Raw genomic sequence first — 25,509 nt, 5'->3', positions numbered from 1 at the left:
ATGGTTGTTGTGTTTTCCGATTTCGCAGCTGGACTTGTAGGAGGTAGGTGCAAAGTGTTCGCCGGCTCGATACGATGGCGTATAATGGGCGTGAAGGCACAGGGGCACATGTTATTGCTTAGATTGTTGTTTTACTTACAACTGAAAATATCACACGAATCCTGCTACTACAAATGTATCAATATATGCGGCCATGATAGAGGTTGGGGAAATATACTCGAGTCAAAACGCACTAGTATATTTAGCCTGTAGCCGAGGATAACAACCAATCTAAGATGTGAAGAAATACTACTCGTCCCTATGCGTGCGTGAAGGTGGCGTTGTTGAAGAGCACTGGTGTTTTCATTTTGTGTCACTTAATAGTTTATAGTCATTAAACTCCCCGTCCGCAAATTCCTCAAGTTATGTGCCTCATGAAGAACGTTGCGGAGTTTAATACTAATGAAGTATACTCTAGTCTCTATCTTAGCTGGAATGCATGTTCACAGCATGGTATGACCTGGTGGTTCAGGTTGACACCATTGCGGCACAGTATGCATTTGGGTCACTGGCATTGTATTATTGATTAGCAGATTGATTATACATTTGTTTATAACGTATGATGCGAAGACTTTGTGAGATGACGTAATCTAACTTTGCATATATTATGACATCAGAGTTAGGCACTATAGAGTACAAAATAATGTTTTGACATGCATACACTTTCACTTTTACTGAATCGTCATTATTTTAATATTTGGAGGAGTTAATATAGTTATGAATTCAGGAAATGTAAGAATCTACCTTTATTATGTACCATAGACTGTCGACAGTCACTCGCGCCTTTTTTCCTACGTTTTATCTAAACTTAAGTCGTTGCGGCGCTCCGATCCGGCGCAATACTACTGTAATCGCATACTGATATCGAGGGCCGAAGGCACTGCCCTTTGATATCGACGTTGTCCTTCAGGGTAAATCATCAAAATCCAACCACTTTCTGCCTACCACTATTACTTTTTTTAAATGATGCCACGAATTTAAATCATGACACAATTCAGCTGTGTCTTCTACGAAGACTTGTTCTATTAAAAAATAATGAAATCTACTTCACTCATATTTTTCTCTTTCTTCTATGATGACAGGAAGTGGAGGCGTCATAGTTGGCTACCCACTGGATATTATCAAGGTATACGCCGTATATGTACATCAATTTTTTTTAATTTTTTTTTTTTTTTTTTTTGGGGGGGGGGGAGTAAAACAGAAAAGCGGCAGTCCACATGATTTTGTTAAAGATATAAGCTTCGCAAAGTGGAATGCTGAGATAATTTATCTAATAATTCGGAGTGGGGATGTTCCAACGGATGAATGTTTTCATGACACAAGACACCGATATGGAAACAAGGTCTCTCAGTATTTCTAATCTAAATATCGTACATATTGGTCTAATTTGCGAGGATGATCAGTGTTATACAATATAGAAGTGAAAACGTGATTGATTTTTATTTAAAACTTGCATAATTATTGAGATAACAGTGAAGAATTTCAGTTTAACCAGTGGTGATAACATGACAGTGTCACCATATATTTTATCTTTTTTTATAGACAAGACTACAAACACAAAGTGTTGGTGCTGTAAAATATAATGGTATTCTGGACTGTGCAATGAAGATAACCAGACAAGAAAGTGTAGGTATACATGGTGTAGATGTAGGTATTACATTTTACCTAAAATTAGGTGAAAAGGTGATAGAGAACACTTTGTCGTGTAGTCGTCACATTCTTGCACACCAAAGCTGATAATTATTCCGCTACACTGCGAAATACCACTCTTGGACGGTGCCGTAAAAGAGGCTGTGTGGTTTACGACGATGAGTCGTCATTGCGTTGCAAAACTAGCCTTGCATTATCATTAGCCACTGACATGTTTTTGCATGGATATGATTTACATTACAGTGTCTGTGTTTTTGGTTAACGATTATTTGACTTTTTGCCGTTGCTATTGGTTAATTTTTATCCATTTTTTCAAATCATGCAACTTTTGGATTCCCAACACTTTTCTTTAGGTTTTTGGATTTTACAAAGGGATGGGATTTCCGCTTGCATCAGTTTCTCTCCAAAGTGCTGTTCTCTTTGGTGCCTATGGCAACGTGCTTCGCCAGTTGTCAGCATGGAGAGGTGAAGGGTCCGAGCAACCACCACGAAAGACAGATATATTCGTCGCCGGTTGGATAGCTGGTATAGTCCAGCTTACCATTGCTTGTCCAATAGAACTTGTGAAAATCAGATTACAGATGCAGACACATCGAAGAGGTAATGTCAACAATGGACGGGTCAACAAAATATATTATTACAGAATAATGATACAAAGTTTTAGCACCACAACCTGGCAATTGTACTTTGCAGAGAGCCAGAGATAGACGACGTGCAGGTATACTACGACCTGGCGTCTATTGTATACCTGCACGTCGTCTTTCTCTCTGTAAAGCACAATTGTACACAAATTAATAATAACACAATTTTCCTTTTTTGCTACTATATGAAGCTATAAAACTGACGAAATTCCCTCCACCTTGTCATTAAGACCGAGTTTGTTATACGAGATCAAATAATTTCTTTCATGTCATGTCATGTCACAAATATAATGTATCGTCTACGTACCTGATTCATTCAGATGTCATTTGAAAAAGACTGATGATGGGTTACTATACTGTATAATATATATTGTAGCTTCATTTTATGCTCACATCTAAATGGAAGAATGACAGTGTCTATTACGTTAACAGGACAACATGTCAGCATTTATGCATAGTGTGTGATATCAGACTATGAAAGAAAATACTCCTTTCAAATGATCCCAATATTGATACACTTTTCTTTATGATCCAGGTGACAGTATGGTTGGTCAAGGCTCCCCAACATACAAAGGCCCTATTCACTGCATTTCAAATATCTTCAAAACCGAAGGAATCCGAGGTTGTTACAGGGGTTTAACACCACACATGATGCGTGATGCGCCATCTTTTGCTATATATTTCCTTGGTTACGATATATTATGCAAACAATTGACATTTGAAGGCCAACAACGCCCAAGTACATGGGCACTACTTTTAGCTGGAGGCACTGCTGGTTGTATATCATGGATTCTCGTTAACCCACTGGATGTAATGAAAAATAGATACCAAGCCGACGGAGTGAAACATAAAAAATACCACAATATATGGCATTGTTTTGCAGACAGTTATAGGACTGGTGGAATCCGAGTTTTTTTCACAGGTGTCGCAATCAACTGTTTGCGAGGATTTCCAGTTAATGCAGTTGTTTTGGGTGGATATACGCTCACCCTTAGAGTGCTTGGTGCTGAAAGACAGTAGGGAAGATCTAAGTAGAAAGTATGTTCAGACGCTATTACTATCATGGTTTATTTTGGGAGAGCAGATATATACAATTAATTCACACTAAGTAACTTTATTTGACTTCGCTCAATATTAGTTGTCCATCGGTAATGCAAACAAATCGTTTGTACGTTCTCTTCACATTCTCAGCTGTAAACCAGATCGTGTGTTTTCAGTTTGCCCGAATAATTATTTTTTTCTGAAAACAAGGTTAGAAATAGTATCTATGGGTTACGTAAACACCCAATTACAAGTATTACAATTCTCAGAGAAGATAGAAAAGCAAAGAACAAGGAACAAGATGATTGCAGCTGTAACCACAATGTCATTTGTATTAAAGTATTACTTTTATAGACAGTCACACTGTCACTTTATACACAAAGTGCTTTTTAAAAAATCAAACACTTTCAACATAGTCTACACTTAATCCAAGGTATAAGGATGTTTTAAGTCGTTACTCAGTGTTTCTCGCTTTCTCTGTGATCAGCAGACGACTTAAATTGTAGGACTACTGGTATACGTAAGTGTAAAATTTATGTTTATAATGTATATACATTTTACTTGTACTGAGTTTATATATATATATTTATATATATATATATATATATATATATATATATATATATATATATATATATATATATATATATATATATATAAACACACACACACAAACACACACACACACACACACACACTTACTTTGGTATATTTTGTAAGCATTATATTTTCATCACAGTCTTATTTGGATAATAATGTACTCGTCAAGTTGGAACATAAACTAGAGACACGATCAACATCCACAGTCTATAGATATAGTTTTTGTCATTACAAGACCAGAGCGTGAGCTTAGTCTGACACCTCTCTCTACAGTTATGAAAAACCTTCAAAAAACGTTAAACATTACCAGAGTTAGTAAGTTATTATTTTCTTTAGATTGTAACCTTTTTGTAGTCCTTGAAGTTTAGTATTATCAAGTTAGAACCTTTTCACATGTTTTGTTAAGTTTCATTATTATGTAATTATCTATATATCAGATTGATAGGCTGAGTCCTAGTATTGAAATAAAATGGGGTGTATTTTAACATAAATATGTTCATAATTTTACGATACATACAACTTAATCTTACTACCCTCTCGTCTGCTGATATGTGCACCAGTCTATCATTCTCTATTAGTTCGCTGTTTAGTAACCACATTTCAGGTCGATAATATCTGAGCGTTGGTGACTGATATCAGTGCCTTTGGAGGCTACTAGTAACTGTGGAAAATGGAAAACAGTTGACCATATTTACCTTCCCGAAATTTTAAATGTAAAATGAATAACAAATTCAAAATGTTTGAAGATTATGAGACAAAAGAATCACCAAAGGACTGGTCCCAGTCAAGATCTAGAAGAGCTTCAATTCAGACGTGTCTCGCCTTATAACTTCTAATTAGAATATTAAGCGTCCTAAGGTGCTGATTCATTTGCCGAAAAAACAGATGACAATCACGGGAGAGAAATCAAAGCTCACAAATACAAAAATGTAACTATGTAATCCAACGGACTTGCCAATAGAGATCACCTGCATCGTACAATCAGTTACACTGAACATTGTACAAATTTTTAAACAATGAAGAAAACAAATAATCTCAATAATAACCATAGCAACTGCAGAACGAATGTGTTTTGGGGAGTAACAGCAATAACTCACTGTTCAAATACATACTTTTCAATTGTACAGTTTGCATTACGAATTAAAAAGTGCATCAAAAAGAAGTGCATGTTTAAGGTTTTCTAGTAATGAACGTTCATTGTTGTTGAATTGTCCGAGTCCTATAAGTTGTGTGATGGCTTCATTCTGGTGGTAATGGAAATGATAGAAATGTGACACAATCTTGCTATCCTAAAGTATAACATATACTGCTGGTTTCTGTGCGAGTGTATCATATAATAGAGGCGGTGAACGGTAACATGAATTGGGCTGTAAACCCTTCCTAAGGCATATACTTCGTACAGAGTGTGTGTACTACTATAGGGATATCAAAACCATTTTTATTTTTTAAATAGGGGTGTCTTTAATACATGGTTTTATATTCTTTACCATCTTTGAGATAAGATAAACATTAACTTTAGGTAGGTCGTCTCTTGATGTATATAGTTTTATGTCAACCAATCTGAAGGGACGATACCAGCAATGTACACATTATCAAATAATCAATGGTCGACGCATTGCATCAGACTAGTTGTCATCTTATGTGAAATCAAGTTCACAAATTGGATGTTCCAAAAATGAAAACGATTTTCTGCAACGGATTAAGGACATGCTATGTATTTGGTCAATGTGTTGTAGATTGGAATTTGTGAAATAAAGTACCATTTAATTTGTAAGGTGACCAGAATAGTTGTATGCTCATACAGAAAGAAAGAAGGGGCGAATACATTATAAGGCCATGGACAAAAAATGTTTGTTTATAGACAATAAACTTTGATCAAATAGGCCTAATGGTAGGCATTCTCACAGTCCTCGGAGCTTCGCATATGGCTAAAACTTTGGTTGTTTTGTATGTACACGTGTACTGGTACTGCATAATTGTACTCGAATATCCCCGACTGTCTCATGTGTCTGTGGTGAAACAATGTATTAATTTGGGGAAAATTTGGCGCCCTCTACGTCTGGGTTGGATTTCATCCATTCATTTTCTATGCCCTGCCCTGCTGCCTGATTTGTGCAAATTTACATTTGTCAAGGTACCTGATTCGTGATGATGGTGTGAATAGACTATTTACCACCAGACCCTTACTTTGGTACCACGACCGAGTGCAGAGTACGCTAGAATACAGTACATACAAGATCGTGATAAAGTAGAACATGTGCATTGCGATCGTGATAAGTCATGTCAATACGACATTTGCTGATAACAACATTCTACTGGTGTAGTACTAGTGTATAGACAGCATGTGCGTTTAAAGCAGTGAAAAGTGAACCGAAGAATAGAGAATACATGCAGCATGGTGTGGGCTGATTTCGTCGCAGGATTTCTGGGAGGTAACGAATAATAGTATTTACTTAGTGCTTCGTGGTGGTCAATCACATGTCATTGTATTTTATCGTATTTGTCACCCCCTAGCTGTCTACACTACTTAGTTCCAATACGTAAGCGTTAGATTACTACGATCACTTCCACGGACATGATAATTGTAGTAATCGTACACGGTAAGACGAGAGCCAAAAAATTCAACACGACCTCAGACCACTAACGCGACGCCACTCTAGATTATGCAATTGTTGACTTATCATCCAAACTAAGTAGGAGATACAACAATGAATGACATCGAGTGACCTCGACGGAACTCATGCAGCATGTACCTTATAGAGAATCAGGAATTCATGAAAATTATTTTTTTTTCATAATATTTTTAGATATTTAATAATTACAAAGACTCGAAAATATAAGAATGAATATTTTGTACTCATCACTTTGATCATTATTGATATTTTGTGGAAGCAAAAATAATATTTTAAGTGTTCCAATTTGTATTTCCCCGTGATTTTTACTCTTTTTTTTGCATGTGTGATCCATATGGTTGAAATTTTTGAAATAAATTAGATTATTTCCCAGAGGTCTTCAATTCCCAATATTAGTGAAAGTATGATAAGGGAAATGATCAAAATAGTTTCACTTAATATCTTTGATTTTTTCTGAAATGTTTTCAGAAGATTGATCAAAAACTGTCTCTCTGTGTTTTTAGGTGGTGCAGGATTATTTGTTGGACATCCCTTTGATACAATAAAGGTGAGAAATCATATTTTCACTTCAGAGGTAATAATTGACATGTACATTATTATTACATATGTACCAGAGATTACTTGCACATGCACATACAAGTGGTATTTGCACTTTGGAATAATACTGAAAACATTATTGTATACGTTATGCAAATGATATGCAAATTAGGCGCTATTGTTTGTAGAACATGCGCGAAAGCATGTGATCGCAGAGAGTCATTTTTACAGAAAATTGCCGTTGCTTTTTAATAATAACAGAACCCCATCATTCGTGCCAAGTGAGTTCCAGTGTGGGTTACTCAGGGGTATTTGTACTTGTCCTGAAAATATTATTGATGTAGCTTTTAGTTTTAATAAGTTATTAGCATACTTTGGCAGGCCACTAAAAAGGAAAAAATATTTTCTCATCAGGAAATGTTGTCTAAAGTGGTGCGACGATGCAATTATTTTTTTTACATTCTCAACAAATGTTAATCAATCTACTTATCATTGCTGTTACTGTTCTTTTTATTTAGTACTTTACAGCAAGTGTGTATGTGGGGCATATGTCATAGGCTAGTTCATGATTAGTTTTGCAGTTGTCTTCACTGGTGGCAATTAATGTAGGGAGAGTTACTTTTGTGTTTTCGATTTCATCTGCAGACTGAATTGGCTGGACAAACATGAAAAAAAATTAACGTGGGAAGGGGGTTACTTTAAGTGATGGGCACTGACCAGAAACAATTTTCTTTTCTTTTTTTTTTTTTGGGGGGGGGGCCTTTAAAACTCTTTCTACGGTGAGTGCTATGCTACAACGTTCTATAAAGCTTCACATTACATGTTGTGGTTGGCAAGGAGATCACTAACAGCAATGGGCAAATAACAATCAATGAGAAAAAATAACTTATTGCATATGTTCTGTTGTATTCCAACAATTGTCTGTAGGAACGACAATCTCAAAACTTTGCCCTTACGGAAGGCATTCATTTTAAATTTTTTTAGTTTTTAGTTATTGTTTTTAGGCCCTGAGGAAGACCTCCTGTGTGAGGTCGAAACATTGGTAATAAAGTTTAACGTAGACAACTGGACGTGTCATTTCTTTTACAAAACCCAATTTTACATTTTCTCAAGTCCATGTCTCTGAGGTGGATCACCATTGTAGTTGGACTGAGTGTAGCTTCTGCAACAAACTCAACTTGATCATCAGCTTTTATACACAGGTTAATTGTCAAATCATTATGTGTAACATTGTAGGTTAGACTCCAAGCGCAGAGTATTTCTGGAACAAATTATGGAGGCATCATAGATTGTACCAGGAAGCTTATAGGACATGAATCAGTGAGTATATAGAACCATGAGGTTTTCATCTTTAATGATTGTTTGTGAGTTCTCTACTCTAGAATGATTTATTGATGTGTAGACAGCGTGGTCAGTGATGTGTACAAAATATCTAGAAACTTTTTGGAGTGACCTATGTATGTATTGTTTTGGGTTTTTTTTGTTTATTTGTTTCCTTTTAGTTTTCGTGTGCTGGGAATTGCGCCCAGCAATTTTTTTCATGCAGACAAATACACACATTATAATAGATCCAAACAATTCTACAGAAATTCATTTGGGTTTGGGACTAGCGCTATGTTATACACTCCATATTACGTGGCATGGATCTGTCAAGACTTTCCCAGTCAGTCCCAGACCCTGCAACCTAGCACCTGTGGGCTCTTTGTGAATAATCATCCTCAACACCGTTCAAGTCATTACTCCAGGAGTCCCTCAAAATTTGCACTCGCCTTGTGCATGTTAGGCACAGCTTAGTAATACACACTCACCTTGTGCATTTTAGGCACAGCTTAGTAATACAGCCTACCCATCAAGTCTATAGAACACTCTCCCTGTATTTGGGTTCGTCACACAAAAATCGCATTGCCAGTGGTATCAGAACCCATTGTGACTGATAATCCTGAGCTCTAACCACTAAAGCACATTGAGTTGGTTATATATATGCATTTCTATGGGCTTCACATACCAGGCTTAAGACTTGAGAAATGTATGTAACAGTCAACTTTTTTTGAACAGTAAATATTTGTGGCTTGTATGTTCATACATGTATAGTACACAAAAACTATTTCATTTTCAATAGTTTACAATGTAGTAAGATGGATTACAATGAGATATACCAGTACATATAAAATTTGAAGTTTTTTTCCTCAAATATTTTCTCTCTGAAAAAATATGAATATATCCCTTTTTTGGTTTACATTTATAGATACTTGGTTTCTATAAGGGTATGGGGTTTCCATTGGCAACTATTCCTCTTCAAAATGCTATTACTTTTGGTGCTTATGGGTATGCTTTGAAGCATCTGTCGCTATGGAAATATGGCACCACTGACTGTGTGCCAGGAAACATGGATATAGTAATTGCTGGTTGTGTCGGTGGTTTTGCACAACTTAGTGTCGCCTGTCCAGTTGAATTGGTGAAAATTCGTCTACAGATGCAAACACATGGCAAGGGTAAGAAATAAAGTAATGCCAGATAATGTATTTTCAAAACAGCTGTTTCCTTTAACATCAATTTCTTTCTTTGAACTCGTTCTTTTAAAACTGTAGATTTTAAATTTAAGTATCAAAAAAGACTTTTTACTTCATCAAAAATAATACAAATTAAGATGTCAACGTAGATATTTAAACTTTTGAAACACTACACACAGTTGAATAATGACAGCTCATCTGTGCACAAACATTCAGTCTGTGTTTATAAATTTATCTTCATTTTGCACCAAGAAATACTTGTACCTCACCAAAGCTTTTGCTAGGCCAAACTGTACATATTCGGAGGTCTTTTTTATATTAGTTTTGTAAAAATTGAATGCATTTTAGTCTTTTCCAATTTCTGAGTGTCTGTGTAAATGGAGTAATCCTGTAGACATATCAAATAAATTAAAAAAAAAATCAAGACACCATATTAAGGACCGTCTAGGACATTAATTTGATCCGGACAATCCTGGATCATGCACATGACTGGTTAAGGAGAGGGTTAAGGAAGCAATTCATACACAAACTTACAACCCTCAATGAACCGTATGGGGATGTTACCAACTTCTGAGATTGTGGGATAATTGTCTGAAGTCACACATGTGTCATAACTTTAGAAAACACTGACAAGCCATGGTTGATACCGGGTGAAAGCTTTGGTGATCGAGCTGTATAAGTATTTCTTGGAATGGTTGAACACTGCATATTCATGAGTATGGAACACCTCATGTTGAATATTCATGAGTTGTCATGTGTTGTTTTGCCAAGTGCATTTACATAATTATCACACATGACTTGATTCGGCGTTTGTTCCGTTCTCATGAATATGAAGTGTCCAACCATTCCAAATTATGATGCTGGCCCCATGACACAATGCACAACCGCTAATAAGGGCTGCCACTAAACAATGAAAAGCCAGTAATTTTTATTTCGTACTTAGGCAGTCCCACATAATGTAAGTGATGTAAACTCATAAAATGTCTCTCTACAACCCAAAGTTTACAAAAATGCGTTTATTTCCTGTAGTGGTGTTCCCCTTTAACTAATCTTACTACTGTCTTTGTCACCCTCAATGAGGCATACACTCCTTTCAAAAAGTTAAATGATTGAGACCATAGCAAGTAGACTGTGAGAGTGGCATGAGATTTGATAATAGCTATTCATATCAATCTTATAAAATCTAATTACAGGAAATCCTAGTTCTAGTAAAGTCTTACCCCACTACAGAGGACCAGTTCATTGTATATCGTCAATCTGGAAAACAGAGGGCCTGCCAGGATGCTATCGTGGTCTCAATATAATGATATTTAGAGACATCCCAGCCTCTGCTGTGTATTTTCTGACTTATGAGGTACTTTGCAAAAAGTTAACTTCTGAAGGCAAACAAGGTCCAAGCACTTTAGCCATGCTTCTAGCTGGAGGATTAGCAGGCTGTGCTTCATGGATTATTATCAACCCAATGGATGTCATCAAAAGTAGATATCAAGCCGATGGGGTGAAGACAAAAATGTATCGCAATATCTGGCATTGCTGTGTGGACAGTTACAGAACAGGTGGTTTCAGGGTCTTTTTAACTGGCCTCTCCATCAACTGCATACGAGGGTTTCCTGTGAATGCTGTCACATTTACTGTCTATTCCTTATCACTACAGGCTTTTACTGGTCAGAAGAAAAGAACTGAGACTACATAGCTATGTAGCATATAAACACAACAAGAACCACTCAAATAACAGCTACTGTATCTTGCCAAACATTGTGGTTATCCGTAATAAGAAAGTACTTATTTTGTTAGTTGTAGAAATGTGTGAGATGCATTTAAACTTGCAATGTATCATAATGACAGACTGTATTTTTGGTACATGGCTCTACTGGCACACAAGGTTTTTGAGAACAGAAATCTGATTATATAATATCAAGAGTTTTTTGTTTTTTAATATAGTTCAGGTGTAATATTTTTCCCTATTGCTGCATCTTTTTAAATTGTTTTTGGAAAGTGTAGTATGTACGACAACGGCAAGTCACTTGATTGTTAGCTAACACAGACACAAACTAAAGTTACTGTTGCAACATATTGCTATCACGCTATGAATGGATGTTGATGTCATTACACTCACAGTAGGGTGGTGTCTCTAATAGCAAGTGTTTCTCAAATGGCTGACCATTCAACCCCATTCAGTGTTTACACCAGCTTGATTACAGGGAGATTACTAGTATATCCACTTAACCAAGACACAGCTATCATCCACTTGTGTAATCTGCCACATGCAGTAATTATAATAGTTTCAGTTTATGTCTACCTCAGTTTTTCCGATAGTTTACTTTCACGGTAGTACTTAAATGTTTGCTATCAACAGTATATGAACTATCGGGTAGTATACCTTCTATTGATAATGTATCAACTTTATTAACTGTTAGTATATTGTTGGTTGTTCATCAACAGTTAAAGTTGACACCTGGTATCAGTTTGTCATGATCTGGAGTATCTATTACATCTCTGATATATTACATCTTTGAATTCTTAATGTCCCTTAAATGAGAACACAACTCCTGGAAATAAAGGTATTTTCATAAACTTTGAGTCCAGAATCATTTCATTATTTCATATCACATAAATTTTGCCCCCCCCCCCCCCCCGAGGCTATGTTGCTTAGTGCATGCTTTCAGCCCCCCCCCCCCCCCCATAGAGGCTATGGTTCCTAGTGCCTTCAGTCCCCCCCCCCCCATACAGGCTATGGTTCCTAGTGCTTTCAGCCCCCCCCCCCCCCCCATACAGGCTATGGTTCCTAGTGCCTTCAGTCCCCTCCCTACAGGCTATGGTTCCTAGTACTTTCAGCCCCCCCCCCCCCCCCCCCCATACAGGCTATGGTTCCTCATGCTTTCAGCCCTCCCCCCATACAGGCTATGGTTCCTAGTGTTTTCAGCTCCCCCCCCCCCCCCCCCCCCCCATACAGGCTGTGGTTCCTAGTATTTTCAGCCCCCATGCAGGCTATGGTTCCTAGTGCTTTCAGTCCCCCCCATACAGGCTATGGTTCCTAGTACTTTCAGCCCCCCCCCCCCCCCCCCCCATACAGACTATGGTTCCCAGTGCTTTCAGCCCCCCATATACAGGCTATGGTTCCTAGTGCTTTGTACATGTATTGTTATTGATTGATTTAATGATCAAACTTTGGAATCTATCATTTTGAAGCAGCTACACCAAGTCCAAAAAATAACTTGTTGATATTATAACCTTGATACACTGGCAGCAAGTATCAGTTTCTATTCTATAATTATGCTTAGCGAATGATAACAACAAATTCCTTGAGTATCATGATTGTATTTCATCATGAATCTCGGTCCTCTGGAGTGAGCCCTCTAGTATGAGACAAACATTTTCAAGGAACGTGATTCAGAATGTTTTTTTTTTTCGAGAGCCATCACAGTATGAGTAACAGATAAATGTTCATCAAAATTCAGTTTGTCACAAGAAATTGCTGTGTGTCAAATTAGTGTAGAGGGTGTATTGGTCAAATGATTGCATATATTGCAAAGATAACAGGGTTGGATAGGCAACTGGATAATCATTCAGCAAATGAACACCTATACCTAGCACAGATCAGCATGTGGATAAATGTTTAAAAACTGTACAGTTGTGCTACAGTGCCATTGGTTCTATTTTTATGAACTGTTTTTGTAGATATCCAATCTCCAGAGAGTCAACTACATGACACTCTATATAACTTGACGTTAGTTTTTATTTCAATAACTCAACATATTACTTCAAATGCCCCTTGGCAAGTCACGAATCTTGATAAATCATCTCTTTTCATGGACCTCATCACCTGGCCATGTTATAGTGAAATATATCATATCTGACAAGTGTATTTAAATTGATGTTTGTGTTTGATATTATATTTTCGCATTTTTCTTGACAAATAATTTATAAAACATATTCTGTTCTATAGTATAAAATAAAAGGCATCATATAGACAATACAAATAAAACGACTCTGTTCATCATGATATGATTGATTGCTTTATTTAGAACCACATTAAAAACAAAGTTGAAGAGAGTTGCTTTAGGCAAGAATAGGCTCTTTAAGTATGCTGACCATGTACAGCTCTGAATAGTAATCTCCTGAAATATGTGCAAACAAGGTGAAGAGAAATTCCAATCATCGCGGAATGGCAAAATATATGATATATTGAAATTCCAGTTACATTTATATATATGTACATAATAGTCACTTAGAGTCAATTGAACCCTAAAAATAATTTTAAAATAATAAAAAGTCGATAAAAGAACACGAAAAGTGAAAATGAAATGTAAATTTGTCCAGTGTAAATGAAATTTATAGCAACATTAAAATTCCTCATTTGCTTCAAAAGTGTAAAACCACAGACCTGATATATTACATATTATACAAACTGTTATAGCCTTTATATAGTTATTCACTATTATACACTTTTTGTAAAGGGCTCAACACTTCTATGTAAGTTGACAGAAGAAAGTTCTGTGCTGTGCTGTTCTGTTCTGTCAGCCAAGTCAGTTTGATTCATAAATAATTTGCTTAGTGTAACATGTATGACTTAGATGCCTTTATTTATAACAAATTAAGCTAAGGCCTGAAGAAAACAATTGCTTGGTTCCGATTACCCAACCCCATCTAATTTTTCACTGCCAACCCTACACTTTTTTTTTACATATTCAAGAAAAAAAAATAAAATCGCGAAAATTGTGAAGTCTCGCCAGAAATAGTGGATGTGGAAACTGACAATATAAAACTGTTCTTCCAATCTCTAATGACTGTACATCTCATAGGAAGAAATAATAATACAGAGACCATTTTGAAAACAATAGCGAACATAAGTACCTGAACTAGACACTCACACATGAAAAAAAAAATCATAAAAAAAAAAATCTACCTACCCCACCTATTCTAACATTGAGTGTAATTGGAACTAAACAATTTTTTATTGGGCCTATATATAAACTATTATTGTGGTGTACAGTAGCTAAGGGGTAGATCCATCTCAGTGAAAAAAGAATAGAATGTGGTAATATTGCACATAACCAGAGCCCTGGTAATTTTAGGAAATGTATTCACACAGCCTGGAGTATTGTAGACATCGTCAAGACTTGGTGTTTGTATGGACACTGCAAGACAATTTTTTTTATATGATCATTTTAAATTGACCCTATTGTTGTAATTGTGTATGCTTACATGTACTAGTAATACAATACTTTATTATTACTACTTTAAAAGTATATTATGTTTCAGAGTAGTAAGATAGACCAAAATATTTGCTGTTAGCCATGCTCCTGACCTGTTACGCAGCACTAGCTGCAACTTGAATGTTTTCTGAAACTGATAGTTAGATGTACTGCCTTACTCATAATATCATACATCCTGAATAGTTTTGAATCACTTGTGAGTATAGTAAATGTATTTGTGCAGCTGCACATATAATATGATACTAACAATAAATCTAATCAAATTGATTTTGGGGTTCCTACCCCAAAATCAGCACCCCAATGTGATCATAATTTCAACCTGTTGCTGTAATATTCATGGATACAATCGACCCCTAATTTACATGTTAAATGTCTAATTATTGGTATTATAACAGCTTACAGTGAATATATTGTTTTTTGTCTGATTGAAAAATCATTACTCCATTTACAGCTAGTGCAGCTTGTCATCACTCACTATAACACAAGCATAGATGTGTCGGAGGCTCAAGGGATATTGAGGTGATTATGCCCACAGCGACAAATATCTCATTCTCAGTCCTCTTGTTAGGTATGATTTAGTAAAGTATCTTACTATCATCTACTCATGATCAGTGTTGTCAATGTTTGACAACAGAATGATGAAATCAAACAAGTTTACTGTACATCAGTTTAAAATGTTGTACAGAGAGTTTCTTTGATGTAACTTTAGGTATTATGTTACACAGCCAGTCTCTATTCAATAAACATCAGCTAACATCTTTAGTAGACGGCCAGCCTGTTGCCATGCCGGTAATGGAAAGTAATTTCCGGTCTTTGATAATCAGTGACGTCGTTTCTGTGATGTAATAGTTGGGGCAGTGGCAATGGTATCTGTGATTCCAATCATACAGTAGAATCTGACGGTAGAATGTTAGAAAAGCATTTTGCCCTTGAGTTGTCTAAATGTATGTAACATACTTCGTTTACTGTCTGTGCTGAGAGACAAATTCCATACTAGTTGGTAAAGAAGTCAGCTGAAGCATTGTATTTTCATCGTCAGATTCCTCCTGTGAATCATGACCAACTGGAGCACTTTTGAATCTTGTTCTTAAAAATTTAGCAATACTACCAGTTTTGCTTCTTTTTATTGGTTTTAACCCATCATCAGGATTAATAAACACATCAATATGGTCATCATTTCCTCCTAATGCTTCAACATTGTCACAGTGTCCATTTTCACCACTATTTCCCGCTCCTTTATATAGTGCTTGGAGATCAGGCAAACCAGGGGTATTTAAAACATGGATTTTGACCAATGGACTTCCAGTTGGAGTAATTTCCAGACTATTTGGTTGGTGGATTTTGGAATACTGAACTCCCATTTGTGGTGTTGTTACATTACCTAGCTTTCTTGGGGTAGCAGGAGATCCATATATTGGGGTGCTATCTGCAAGATCAAAATGAAAAAGGCATTAATTCAACGACACATACATACATACATACATACATACATACATACATACATACATACATACATACATACATAGACAGACAGAGTGATATGCTATATTTTACTAACTAAAAAGAGACAAAAAAATACTTAATTAGGTGTAAATGAATTGAACACATTCTGTAAGGACTATCTCCAAGCTCTAGTTTACCTATTCTAATTTATGGAGATGTTAAGTTCAATGATACCACAGAAGTACCTCTCAGTTGAGTTTGATTTATCAACACCGTAGCAAGGACTTTTCCTGTCATTTTTTTTTAATTATTCAATAAGATACAGAAAGACCCTGCTTTTAACAAAGCTTGCCATCTTTTTCACCAAACTGGTTTGGAATGTGATATGTATAATGAGTGGGCACATTTGCATAATAATTAAATTCCATATATTCCTACTTTCACTCTGTGATAGGCAAGTAAAATATCCCACTGCAACCAGAGAAATCAATTACTTTGAATCATTTTATACAATGTACTTACATGACAGATAAAGTGGAGCCCTTTGACAGTGGCACAGTCTCTTGAAGGCTTCTCTGTATGTGACATATCTCCACGCATATATAATTGGACTCATTGCAGAATTAGCATACCCAAACCAGTATGCAAATGAGTTATACCACAGTGGGATACTGCGTGACTTTTTCATAATTGCCCAGACAGCATACACAAAATATGGAGTCCAACATAACATAAATACTGACATAACAATGAACATTGTCATTGTAGCTTTTTGTTGAGTTTTGGAGATAGCTGCTGGAAGATGAATGGTATTCTTTTGCAGCCTCTTAGAGTGTTCATGGATTGCCCAGAACATTCTACCATAACAGAATACCATTGTACACAACGGTATGACGTATCCAGTGGTAGCTACAAATGCAGCATGCAGTCTCTGTTTGATAGTTTCTGGATAAGCAGGACCACACTGAGTGGCTGCTGGCTTGTACTCATTTCTTGTCCAACCAATGATAGGCCCAATAGCGCATGCTAAGGCTGCGATCCATATTGCAATAATCATGAAGATGGCTCGTCTTTTTGTGATGATACGTTTCAATGGATACAGAATACTGAAGTATTTGAACACGCTGATATACATGAGGCTGTGTAGAGTTGCTATGAAAAACAGAGCACTTGAAAATGCATTGAAGTAGCAAAGTTCTGTACTGAAGATCCATTTGCCTTTTATGACTGTGATCAAGGAAAACGGCATGCATATTCCTGCTAGACCTACATCAGCGATCGCAAGATTTAAGAGGAACAGATTCGTCCGAGTTCGCATTTGCTTGTTCACCGTTAGAACAAGAATAACCATTCCATTTCCGATGAGACTCGCAATGATTATGATGAGGATTATCACAGACAGTACTACCATCGACAATTGGTTCCAATACGGGGGTTTGTTGTTTGTGAAATGTAGCGGGTCAACTCCCATTGTCGTGTTTGGTACATGGTCCTCCATATTCCAAGATGGAGACTAGGTAATCATTAAATACAGTTAGTTGGTCATTATCTCTATACTTGCAGATAAATCCCATCCATTATGCTCAGAATCCCTACTTATCACGGCGGCATGTCTTCTGACAGCTAGATATAGCCTGCTGTGACAATTGGAGAAAGAGATGGTTAAGGTTTGTCATGTGACTACGAAATGAAAACAAGTATTATCTGCAATAGTGCAATAGGTCATATCCTGTTTGAAATTAAAAAAAAACAACACATCTAAAATATTATAATTATATTTCTTAATGTATGAAATTATAAACCATTGGCAATTCAGAAAATTGGACAAAAAATGCTGATTGGAGAGAAACATGTCATAATGAATGAAATAATGGTGAAAAAAATATGATAGTGAAATAATGGTGAAATAAATAGGATAATGAAATAATTTGGCAACAATACAAGCACCTTTTTTAAAAAAATAAAAATTTACAACATTTTATCAGAGAATTAATCTAGCAATAAATGAGGACCTTAAAAAAAAATTGATAAAATTTTTCAATTAATTAATTTCGTAGAAAAATACAAACCTTGGTTATAAAGAGGATGAAATCTGATAAGACTAACTTACTAAACATATAGATTCTCTTATATCGCACCGTAATTTAGGTGGAGAAGTAGACCGACAGTAGAATTCAAGTCGATTTTAGCCACTTACTGCTCTTATGAAAGTACTGTAATCAGCACAGCTAGATGTATATGGTTCTAATGAAGAGATATGAAAGACGGTTGCTGGGAGACACTAAAAAAGATGATGTGTCACCACTAGACTATATCATCCTCGTGTGTGCTGTTTTCTTCCTACATATATGTATTACAGACAGTGTCATGACTTCCATGACTTGAATAGTGAAATAATTATCATTTTAATCGGGGATCAAAAATAGTTGGAATATCTGACGAGGTTTGAGCTTTGTCCCCCAAAAAATGGGATTTGCAATTCAAATTGAACAAAACAAAAAATTCAAAAGATATGAACACAAAAGAAATGCATATTAATAGATTTGAAAACAAGTCAATCACAATGGGAACAGCAAATCTGAACAGATCAAACATTCCTAAAATAATTAAGAAAACGTGGGCATACAATGTAGATTACGTGAGATGTACCGAGCATGTAAGTAGATAGCCGCTGACGGTAAGATACATTTGTGTTGATCCGCCTTCAATGGCTTGACAAAGGAGTGAGAATATGTTATAAATTAAAATGTGTTTGACTTGACTGATAAATGAGGATGAAGATTACAGTTACATTTTACCAACGGTTACCCTGTTTTGAAACACAGTTAAAAATTTCATCAGTTGTCATGGAAATTCTTTCAAGTTTGACACATACTTAATGAATAAGCATATTAAGAACAAAGCTAGTTTAATGGCCAGCCTCTCCCTGTATCCATGGACACACGTGTTTTGAAACAAGGGTGTTTCCTGACTAGAACAGGGGTCTCATGACAATAAATATCAGAATAAGCAAATTTCAAGATATCTCATATTACTAGTTCAATACTTCAGTTAATATAGATACTTCACAGATAAATCATTCTGACATATAACTTTCATTAGACAAAGGTAAACATTTTAATTGTTGGGTTCTCACGGGAAAAAATGTCACCCATTACTAACAGTAGATATGCTGGGTTCTTTAAAACACTGCAATTTTGGAGAAAGCTAAATAATTTGCAAACTGAAATATAACTTTTCACTTAAAATCAATTGACTGTAAAAATGAAAAGCATGAATTAGCAATAAATTAATTGTGTAACGTGCACAGTGAAATAAAAGTTGCATTGTAATTCAAAAGTGCATGGAATGCCATTGGACAAGAGTATCTCAATTCCCTATGGTTTTAAACTTACAAGATTGTTCTTCATTCTGCTTCAGTTAGTGATCAACTCTAGGGATTTTACGCATGGATATTATCAGATATGCTTAAAGGCTATTAGCATTCAAATTAGTTGATGGATCACTGATGACAGTGTAATGCCCTTATATGGGGTTACAAAATAACTTCAAAGATGATTATGCAAAAATAGAAATTATGTGGTTCTGATAAGTCAATTTCAAAATTGGGTGGTAGGTAGGATTTTTTTTTTTTTTTTTTTTTTTTTTAATCTTTGAGGATCTGTTCAAATGTTTTATTTACCGAGGTCAACATAGATTCTCATCGATGTAATTGCACTTTCTGTACGATATGCAGAATACATCATGTGGTACACTGTATTCCACCATGTTTTTTATTATCACACAAAGCAATGACGTCTTTAAGTCTCACTACTTCTATTACGTTGCAAATTTTTTCGATATTTTTATTTTTAATTACCTAAAAAGAATTTTAAAGTGGCAGAAAAAAAATTAAGTTGGGCCGGGTTACTGAAACCAAACAATTTTTTTGTGAGGTATGTAAGGTTGATTTCACATCGTATGTTATAGGTATGTGCCCGATATGTGTTCACCTTTGTATCAAGTTAACACTTTTTAAGTATTTCTATTTTCCAAGACTCGAGATTGAGGTAAAGTGATGTCATTGCCCTCACTAAATGTTTTTTGTTTCAGGTTGGCAACATTGTGGTACTTGAGTTTAATCTTTTCCTATCACTGTGTATTGGAAACTCTATGATTACTACCAGAGTACCCCCTCACTTGATCTGTTGCCAGGGTTTTGAAACTAATGAAATTAAATAAAAACTAAATAAAAGCAACCCTGCTGTTGCACAGTTTGAAATAGATATGGTATATTGAGATCACACAGACACACCCACATTATTTGACCTTTGACATAGGAATGTCATAAGATCATTTTGTACGTTAAATCACATTCACTTCCAATTCTTGATTTATTCTCTTCTTCTATGAAAATGGGAAATGACTTTCTTTTTTAAAAAAACAAACAAAACCACAGTAATATATGTACTGTTGATTCTCAAAAAGAACACACCCATCCACGTTAAAATTTGATTTTTAGAATGTTCTAAAAACATGTACTGGTAGTTCTAGTATTTTTAAATCAGATGACATCACATACCAGTGTGTAAGGTTGCCGTGGGTAACATTAATATGTGTAGTTGACTCAACAGGTGTGATATTGTGAGTGATAAGTTTGTCTGTAATGAAATACAATCACAATAATTTAAAGTGGCCATATGGATGAGGATTGGGTATTTATTTTGGATTTTGGATTTACAAAAACAATTTTATCATGGCCTTCTACTTGAAAAATCAATGTGAAACAACATAGACTAAGTCTGTGTTTGTAACTCAATACACTGCAAAAAGCTAAGAAAAAATGTGTGAAAAGTTTGTTATTATACATACAGTAACAAACATTTACAGTTATTAATCTTTTGCGATTGATTAAATTACAAAGACTTGGCATATGCTGTTTCACATTTATTTTTCTGGGTTTTTTTCTCCTTTTTTAAAAAAAAATTCTTACTGTATCAAACTTCAAAGAAGTATATATGCATATCTGAATTCTGAAACATGTCAGTGAATGTAAAGAAATAGAATTGAAATTAGTAGAAATTTACAATGTTAAGTAATGATAAATATCTTTACAAGGGTTTATTATGAAACTTGATATAGTGTTCCCCTGCTATTTTTTGGAAATTAGTTTACAGGAACTGTGACTTAATTCCTGTGGTGAAGGATCAGTAGCTCAAGGCTGGGAAGGGCAAATTTCCTTCCGTTCCCTGAAGATGGAAATTTGAAAGTTGAAAGTACTGCAGTGAATTTTTAGATACGATTGTGATATCAATTGTGTCAAAAGGTGGGAAGCGTACTGATTTGTACTTTTATCTAGGGAACACCTAGAAATTAAGAGAACTCTGCTTTATTTTCTCTGGTACAGTGCTTGGGGAGAACATCTGCATCACAAGGGGACTTTACAAAACCCAACAACATGTGACAAAGTCATTTAACTTTATAACACTGAGGGTCTTAAATTTGAAAACAAGCACACCAAGTCAGCCCCCTGGGAACAATTTAACATGTGAATGAATTGAACTTTCTGACCATAATGTCGAGTAAAAGTAGATTACAATATGAGTCACTGCACATATCTTAGGATATGGAACATGACGAGATTGTCGTCACATATCAGAAATACAACTGGGAAATGGTAGCATAGGCGTGGACGCCTATCTTGGGAAGTACTCAGTGTAGCGGTTGAAAAAGTAAATGGAGTAAGGGGAAAATACATGAATAAAACATCTACAGTAATTATAGAAGGGTATTAGTGGTCTGAGGTAAAACAGTGAAACAACAACTTAACGATGAATTATGGTTTACTATTAAAGATGAAATAACTTAAACGAGTAATTATGTTCTGCTAGAGATATACGATGTATCAATATACACATTGTCGTATTAAAAGTCCAAACACGTCCTCGTTAATCTCATTCTACAGCATCTATTTTAAATCTATTGTTTGTCGACGTAAACAAGACGACGTAATGATTTACATTTTCCCTTGGTCAGTGCTACTAGAATTTTCCTAGCTGGTGTGTATATAGACTTTTCTGAAAACTGTCTACTTGTTGTGTTCTATTTAAATGGCCAAAAATAGGTAAATATTTCCAGTAGTACGACAAGGTGTCAAGATTTCAAACTCACTAAAATTTTATTTTTACTTTTAACAATGTGCCAGTATTTCACGTTTAGGTAGCTGAGAAAGCCATGATAACATATTGCATAATTTATGTTCAGATTTCCAATATATGTTGTGCTCACAGAAAGATGTATAGATCAATGATCAAACCTGACAATTTATTGATAACCTACCCAGTTCAGGACTAATATCTTATGGACGTCAGAAAAGACTGCAATAGAAATCATTCAACTCATCTGAAAGATTTCTCGGTTTTCAGTACAGTATCGGTATATTTTTTCAATGAATTATTTCAAACAAATGTCACAGCTAGCAACTAGATTTTCAAAAATAAGACCCAGAAAAAGCTATCATGAAATCTAAAACAGCCAGCAATAGCTTTATAATGGTTCACAGTTTTCACTACCCCTTTAGAAATTTAATTCAAAGACGTATCTGTTTTCAGTAATGGGCATGCAGGCAAGAATTTCATACAAAAGTCACAGCCTCTTGGGTTTCAAAATAAGACCCTGAAAAAGCTATCATGAAATACAAGACAGCCTTTCATAGATTTTAGCAGTTTACAATTTTCAGTTCCCTTAAGAAACAAGGAAGTCATGTAATAAGCAGGAGAGTAATTGTCCAGCATTGATTATTATTGTATTATATCTCTTCCACTATTACTTCAGATAAGAAAAACAATTTGACTTATTGTTTCATTAACAAACAATTATCATGTAATTGAGATAACAAACACACATTGTAACAAATTAAACCTTTTGTGATAACACTCTCACCTAGAAGTAGTTGAAATTTAATCTTGATAATGACGATTTTCTTGAAGAAACTATTTCTAATCTGCTATACCCATTATCCCTGCATGTGAAGGTCAGCTAGCTGATGAAAAATCGAAGGTTAAAAAAAACATCAAACTGCGACTCAGGGACAGAAATGTCAAAAGTATAAAAGAGTACATGGGCCGTTTCATACTCACGTTATTGTGCTCCAGATTTTGTTCTCCCTCTCTCATTTCTCACAGCTCTGTCAAGTTTCACCGACAATAAAACATTGAAGACTGAATCAGGATAGATAGTCTGTCGATGATTAATCCATTGATGTACTGACGTACATGTACACGTTACCAATATCCCTAGCCAAGTAAATCACTTTACTGACTATAAGACTGTCTAACTCTATCATGTCAAATGAATTGGACCTTGTGTATGTAGGTACTGTGAGTTCTCCTCCAGTCACAGCCAAGAACCTTAGACATTTGCATATCAATTGAATTATTTAAATTAACCGATGACTCATACATATTTACATTACATAGTAACATTTACATATCAATAATGGAACGCTGAAGCACCTCAGTGAATAAAGACACTGTGCAGTTACCTGGTCTGTCTATTTGGTATACACACCAACTACTATTCATGGTTCAGGGCTTCCCTTCTAGGAAAGGCGGAAGCCATGATTATTAGAAAACACTCAAGTGTTCACAATATAACAAAAGCATACTTTTTTTCATTTCCTCATTAAGTGTAAAAAAATAATTGTGTGTTTCTGATTACATTCAATTTTAAATTAAGTGGGGTAGGTAGAGTTTTTATTTTTATTTTATTATATTTTTTTTTTCATGTGTGAGTGTCTAGTTCAGGTTTTCCATTGTTTTCTAAATGGTATCTGTGTTGTTTAGTTCTTCCTATCAGATGTACAGCCATTACAGATTGGAAGAATAGTTTTATATTGTATTTCTTAAGTTGGTCAGTTTCTGCACTACTCACTATTTCTTGCGAGACTTCATGATTTTATTATTATCTTTTTCGAATACGTAAACAATTTTCTAGGGTTGGCATGGAAAATTAGGTGGGGGTGGGTAACCGGAACCAAACAACTTTTTTTATTTGGCCTTACCATAATGACACAATTACATGTTCTAATACCTCTGAGCTATGTATTATGTACAAGAATACCTCTGAGCTTTTATAGTTCTTAGTAAATTAATGAAAGTAGTAGTTAACAGGAATTCAACAATAAAGAAACATGACATTTTAGTATTTCAGTGTGAACCCACACACCTACACTTACAAAAAGCAAACAAGTGGAAAACAAGAACTCGTAAATTAACTTAAATTAAATTAAATTAAATTGAAAGGAAATAAAGGTGGGCCGATTTATCATGGCTTTATTTATAATGCTTAGACGGAAAAGAAGTCTGTGTTTCCAACAACGTGGCTTCAGAAAATACGGTAGGTAGGTCGGGATTTTATTTTATTTTATCTTTTTAATTGTGCTTTTATTTTTGAAAAATATTGCTTCGACCCAAAAACAAACAAAATGTTGCTCAGAATACCACTTTTGTGATAGTTTGATGAAATATGTACAGACATCGCTGGGGAAAGAAAACAGACATGCATGAAGGCCAAGAAGACCCCCAAATAATTTCTTATCTTTTGGTTTTAAATTTTTAAAAAAATGTTTAGGGTCAGAGGCTTGAACTAGGGTCAGTTGGGTTATTGGAAACACATGATTTTTTATTTGGCCTTATCAGACCCAATTGGAAAATCTGCCTTAGAAGATCAGATGCCTGCAGCACTACACCAGGAAAGACATTTTGAGATACAAACAAAGTTGTGGAAACACCTCCTAAGACAATATACAGATTGGAGAAGCATTAAAGAGGTTGAGTAGCTCCTAATTTTCTTTGTTTCCCAGAATGCCTCACCCCAGGTCACAACAAGCATCTTTTCCAATTGAAAAGACTGATTAGACAGTTTTTATAACTATTTTAGGGACATTGCTATGCAGTATTTGTGAAAATGAGCTTTCTATATATGAAATACATCTAAGATAAAGTCATCCTCACCTTAAGGGTGACGCTATTTATTTTTATGTTTCACATTACCCTTTTCATAGCAATTGTTTTTGTTTTCTTTTAAAAGTTAAAAAAAAATCATCTTCATGTTTCTCTGCCTCTCCTTTTCTTCCTCTCTATCTTCTTTTTTATTGGATTCCTGGTAACAAGCCCTTTCTCAGTCCCTCTACTTGAATGCCCTGCTTGTGAACAAGTGT

The 25,509-nt window shown here is 35.3% G+C and overlaps 3 protein-coding genes across 4 annotated transcripts; 2 read left to right on the top strand and 1 right to left on the bottom strand.

The window, feature by feature from the left end:
- LOC144449644 (solute carrier family 25 member 45-like) lies at window positions 1-3,350 on the top strand. Its single transcript, XM_078140218.1, has 5 exons — window positions 1-43; window positions 1,122-1,165; window positions 1,582-1,665; window positions 2,043-2,289; window positions 2,866-3,350. The coding sequence occupies exons 1-5, from the start codon at window positions 1-3 to the stop codon at window positions 3,348-3,350; spliced, it is 903 nt and encodes a 300-aa protein (XP_077996344.1).
- A 2,745-nt stretch (window positions 3,351-6,095) lies between these two features.
- On the top strand, window positions 6,096-11,999 carry LOC144449401 (solute carrier family 25 member 45-like). The gene is made up of 5 exons (XM_078139931.1): window positions 6,096-6,403; window positions 7,108-7,151; window positions 8,378-8,461; window positions 9,387-9,633; window positions 10,845-11,999. Exons 1-5 carry the CDS (start codon window positions 6,367-6,369, stop codon window positions 11,342-11,344), a joined length of 912 nt encoding a protein of 303 aa, XP_077996057.1. The 5' UTR covers window positions 6,096-6,366; the 3' UTR covers window positions 11,345-11,999.
- A 1,516-nt stretch (window positions 12,000-13,515) lies between these two features.
- Window positions 13,516-23,706, bottom strand: LOC144449047 (histamine H2 receptor-like). 2 transcript variants are annotated; one of them, XM_078139453.1, is made up of 3 exons: window positions 23,429-23,706; window positions 16,833-17,947; window positions 13,516-16,293 (listed from the first exon to the last, which is right to left on the bottom strand). In XM_078139453.1, the coding sequence occupies exons 2-3, from the start codon at window positions 17,806-17,808 to the stop codon at window positions 15,830-15,832; spliced, it is 1,440 nt and encodes a 479-aa protein (XP_077995579.1). In that variant the 5' UTR covers window positions 17,809-17,947; window positions 23,429-23,706; the 3' UTR covers window positions 13,516-15,829. The 2 variants fall into 2 exon arrangements, with proteins under 2 accessions (XP_077995579.1, XP_077995580.1); XM_078139454.1 differs by having other exon boundaries at window positions 16,833-17,944.
- Between the last annotated feature and the right edge of the window lie 1,803 nt (window positions 23,707-25,509).

Source organism: Glandiceps talaboti, chromosome 18 (assembly GCF_964340395.1).
Source record: "Glandiceps talaboti chromosome 18, keGlaTala1.1, whole genome shotgun sequence".
NCBI classification, from domain to species: domain Eukaryota; kingdom Metazoa; phylum Hemichordata; class Enteropneusta; family Spengelidae; genus Glandiceps; species Glandiceps talaboti.
Note: the sequence above shows the minus strand (reverse complement) of the source record. Positions and strands in the feature narration are given on the sequence as shown.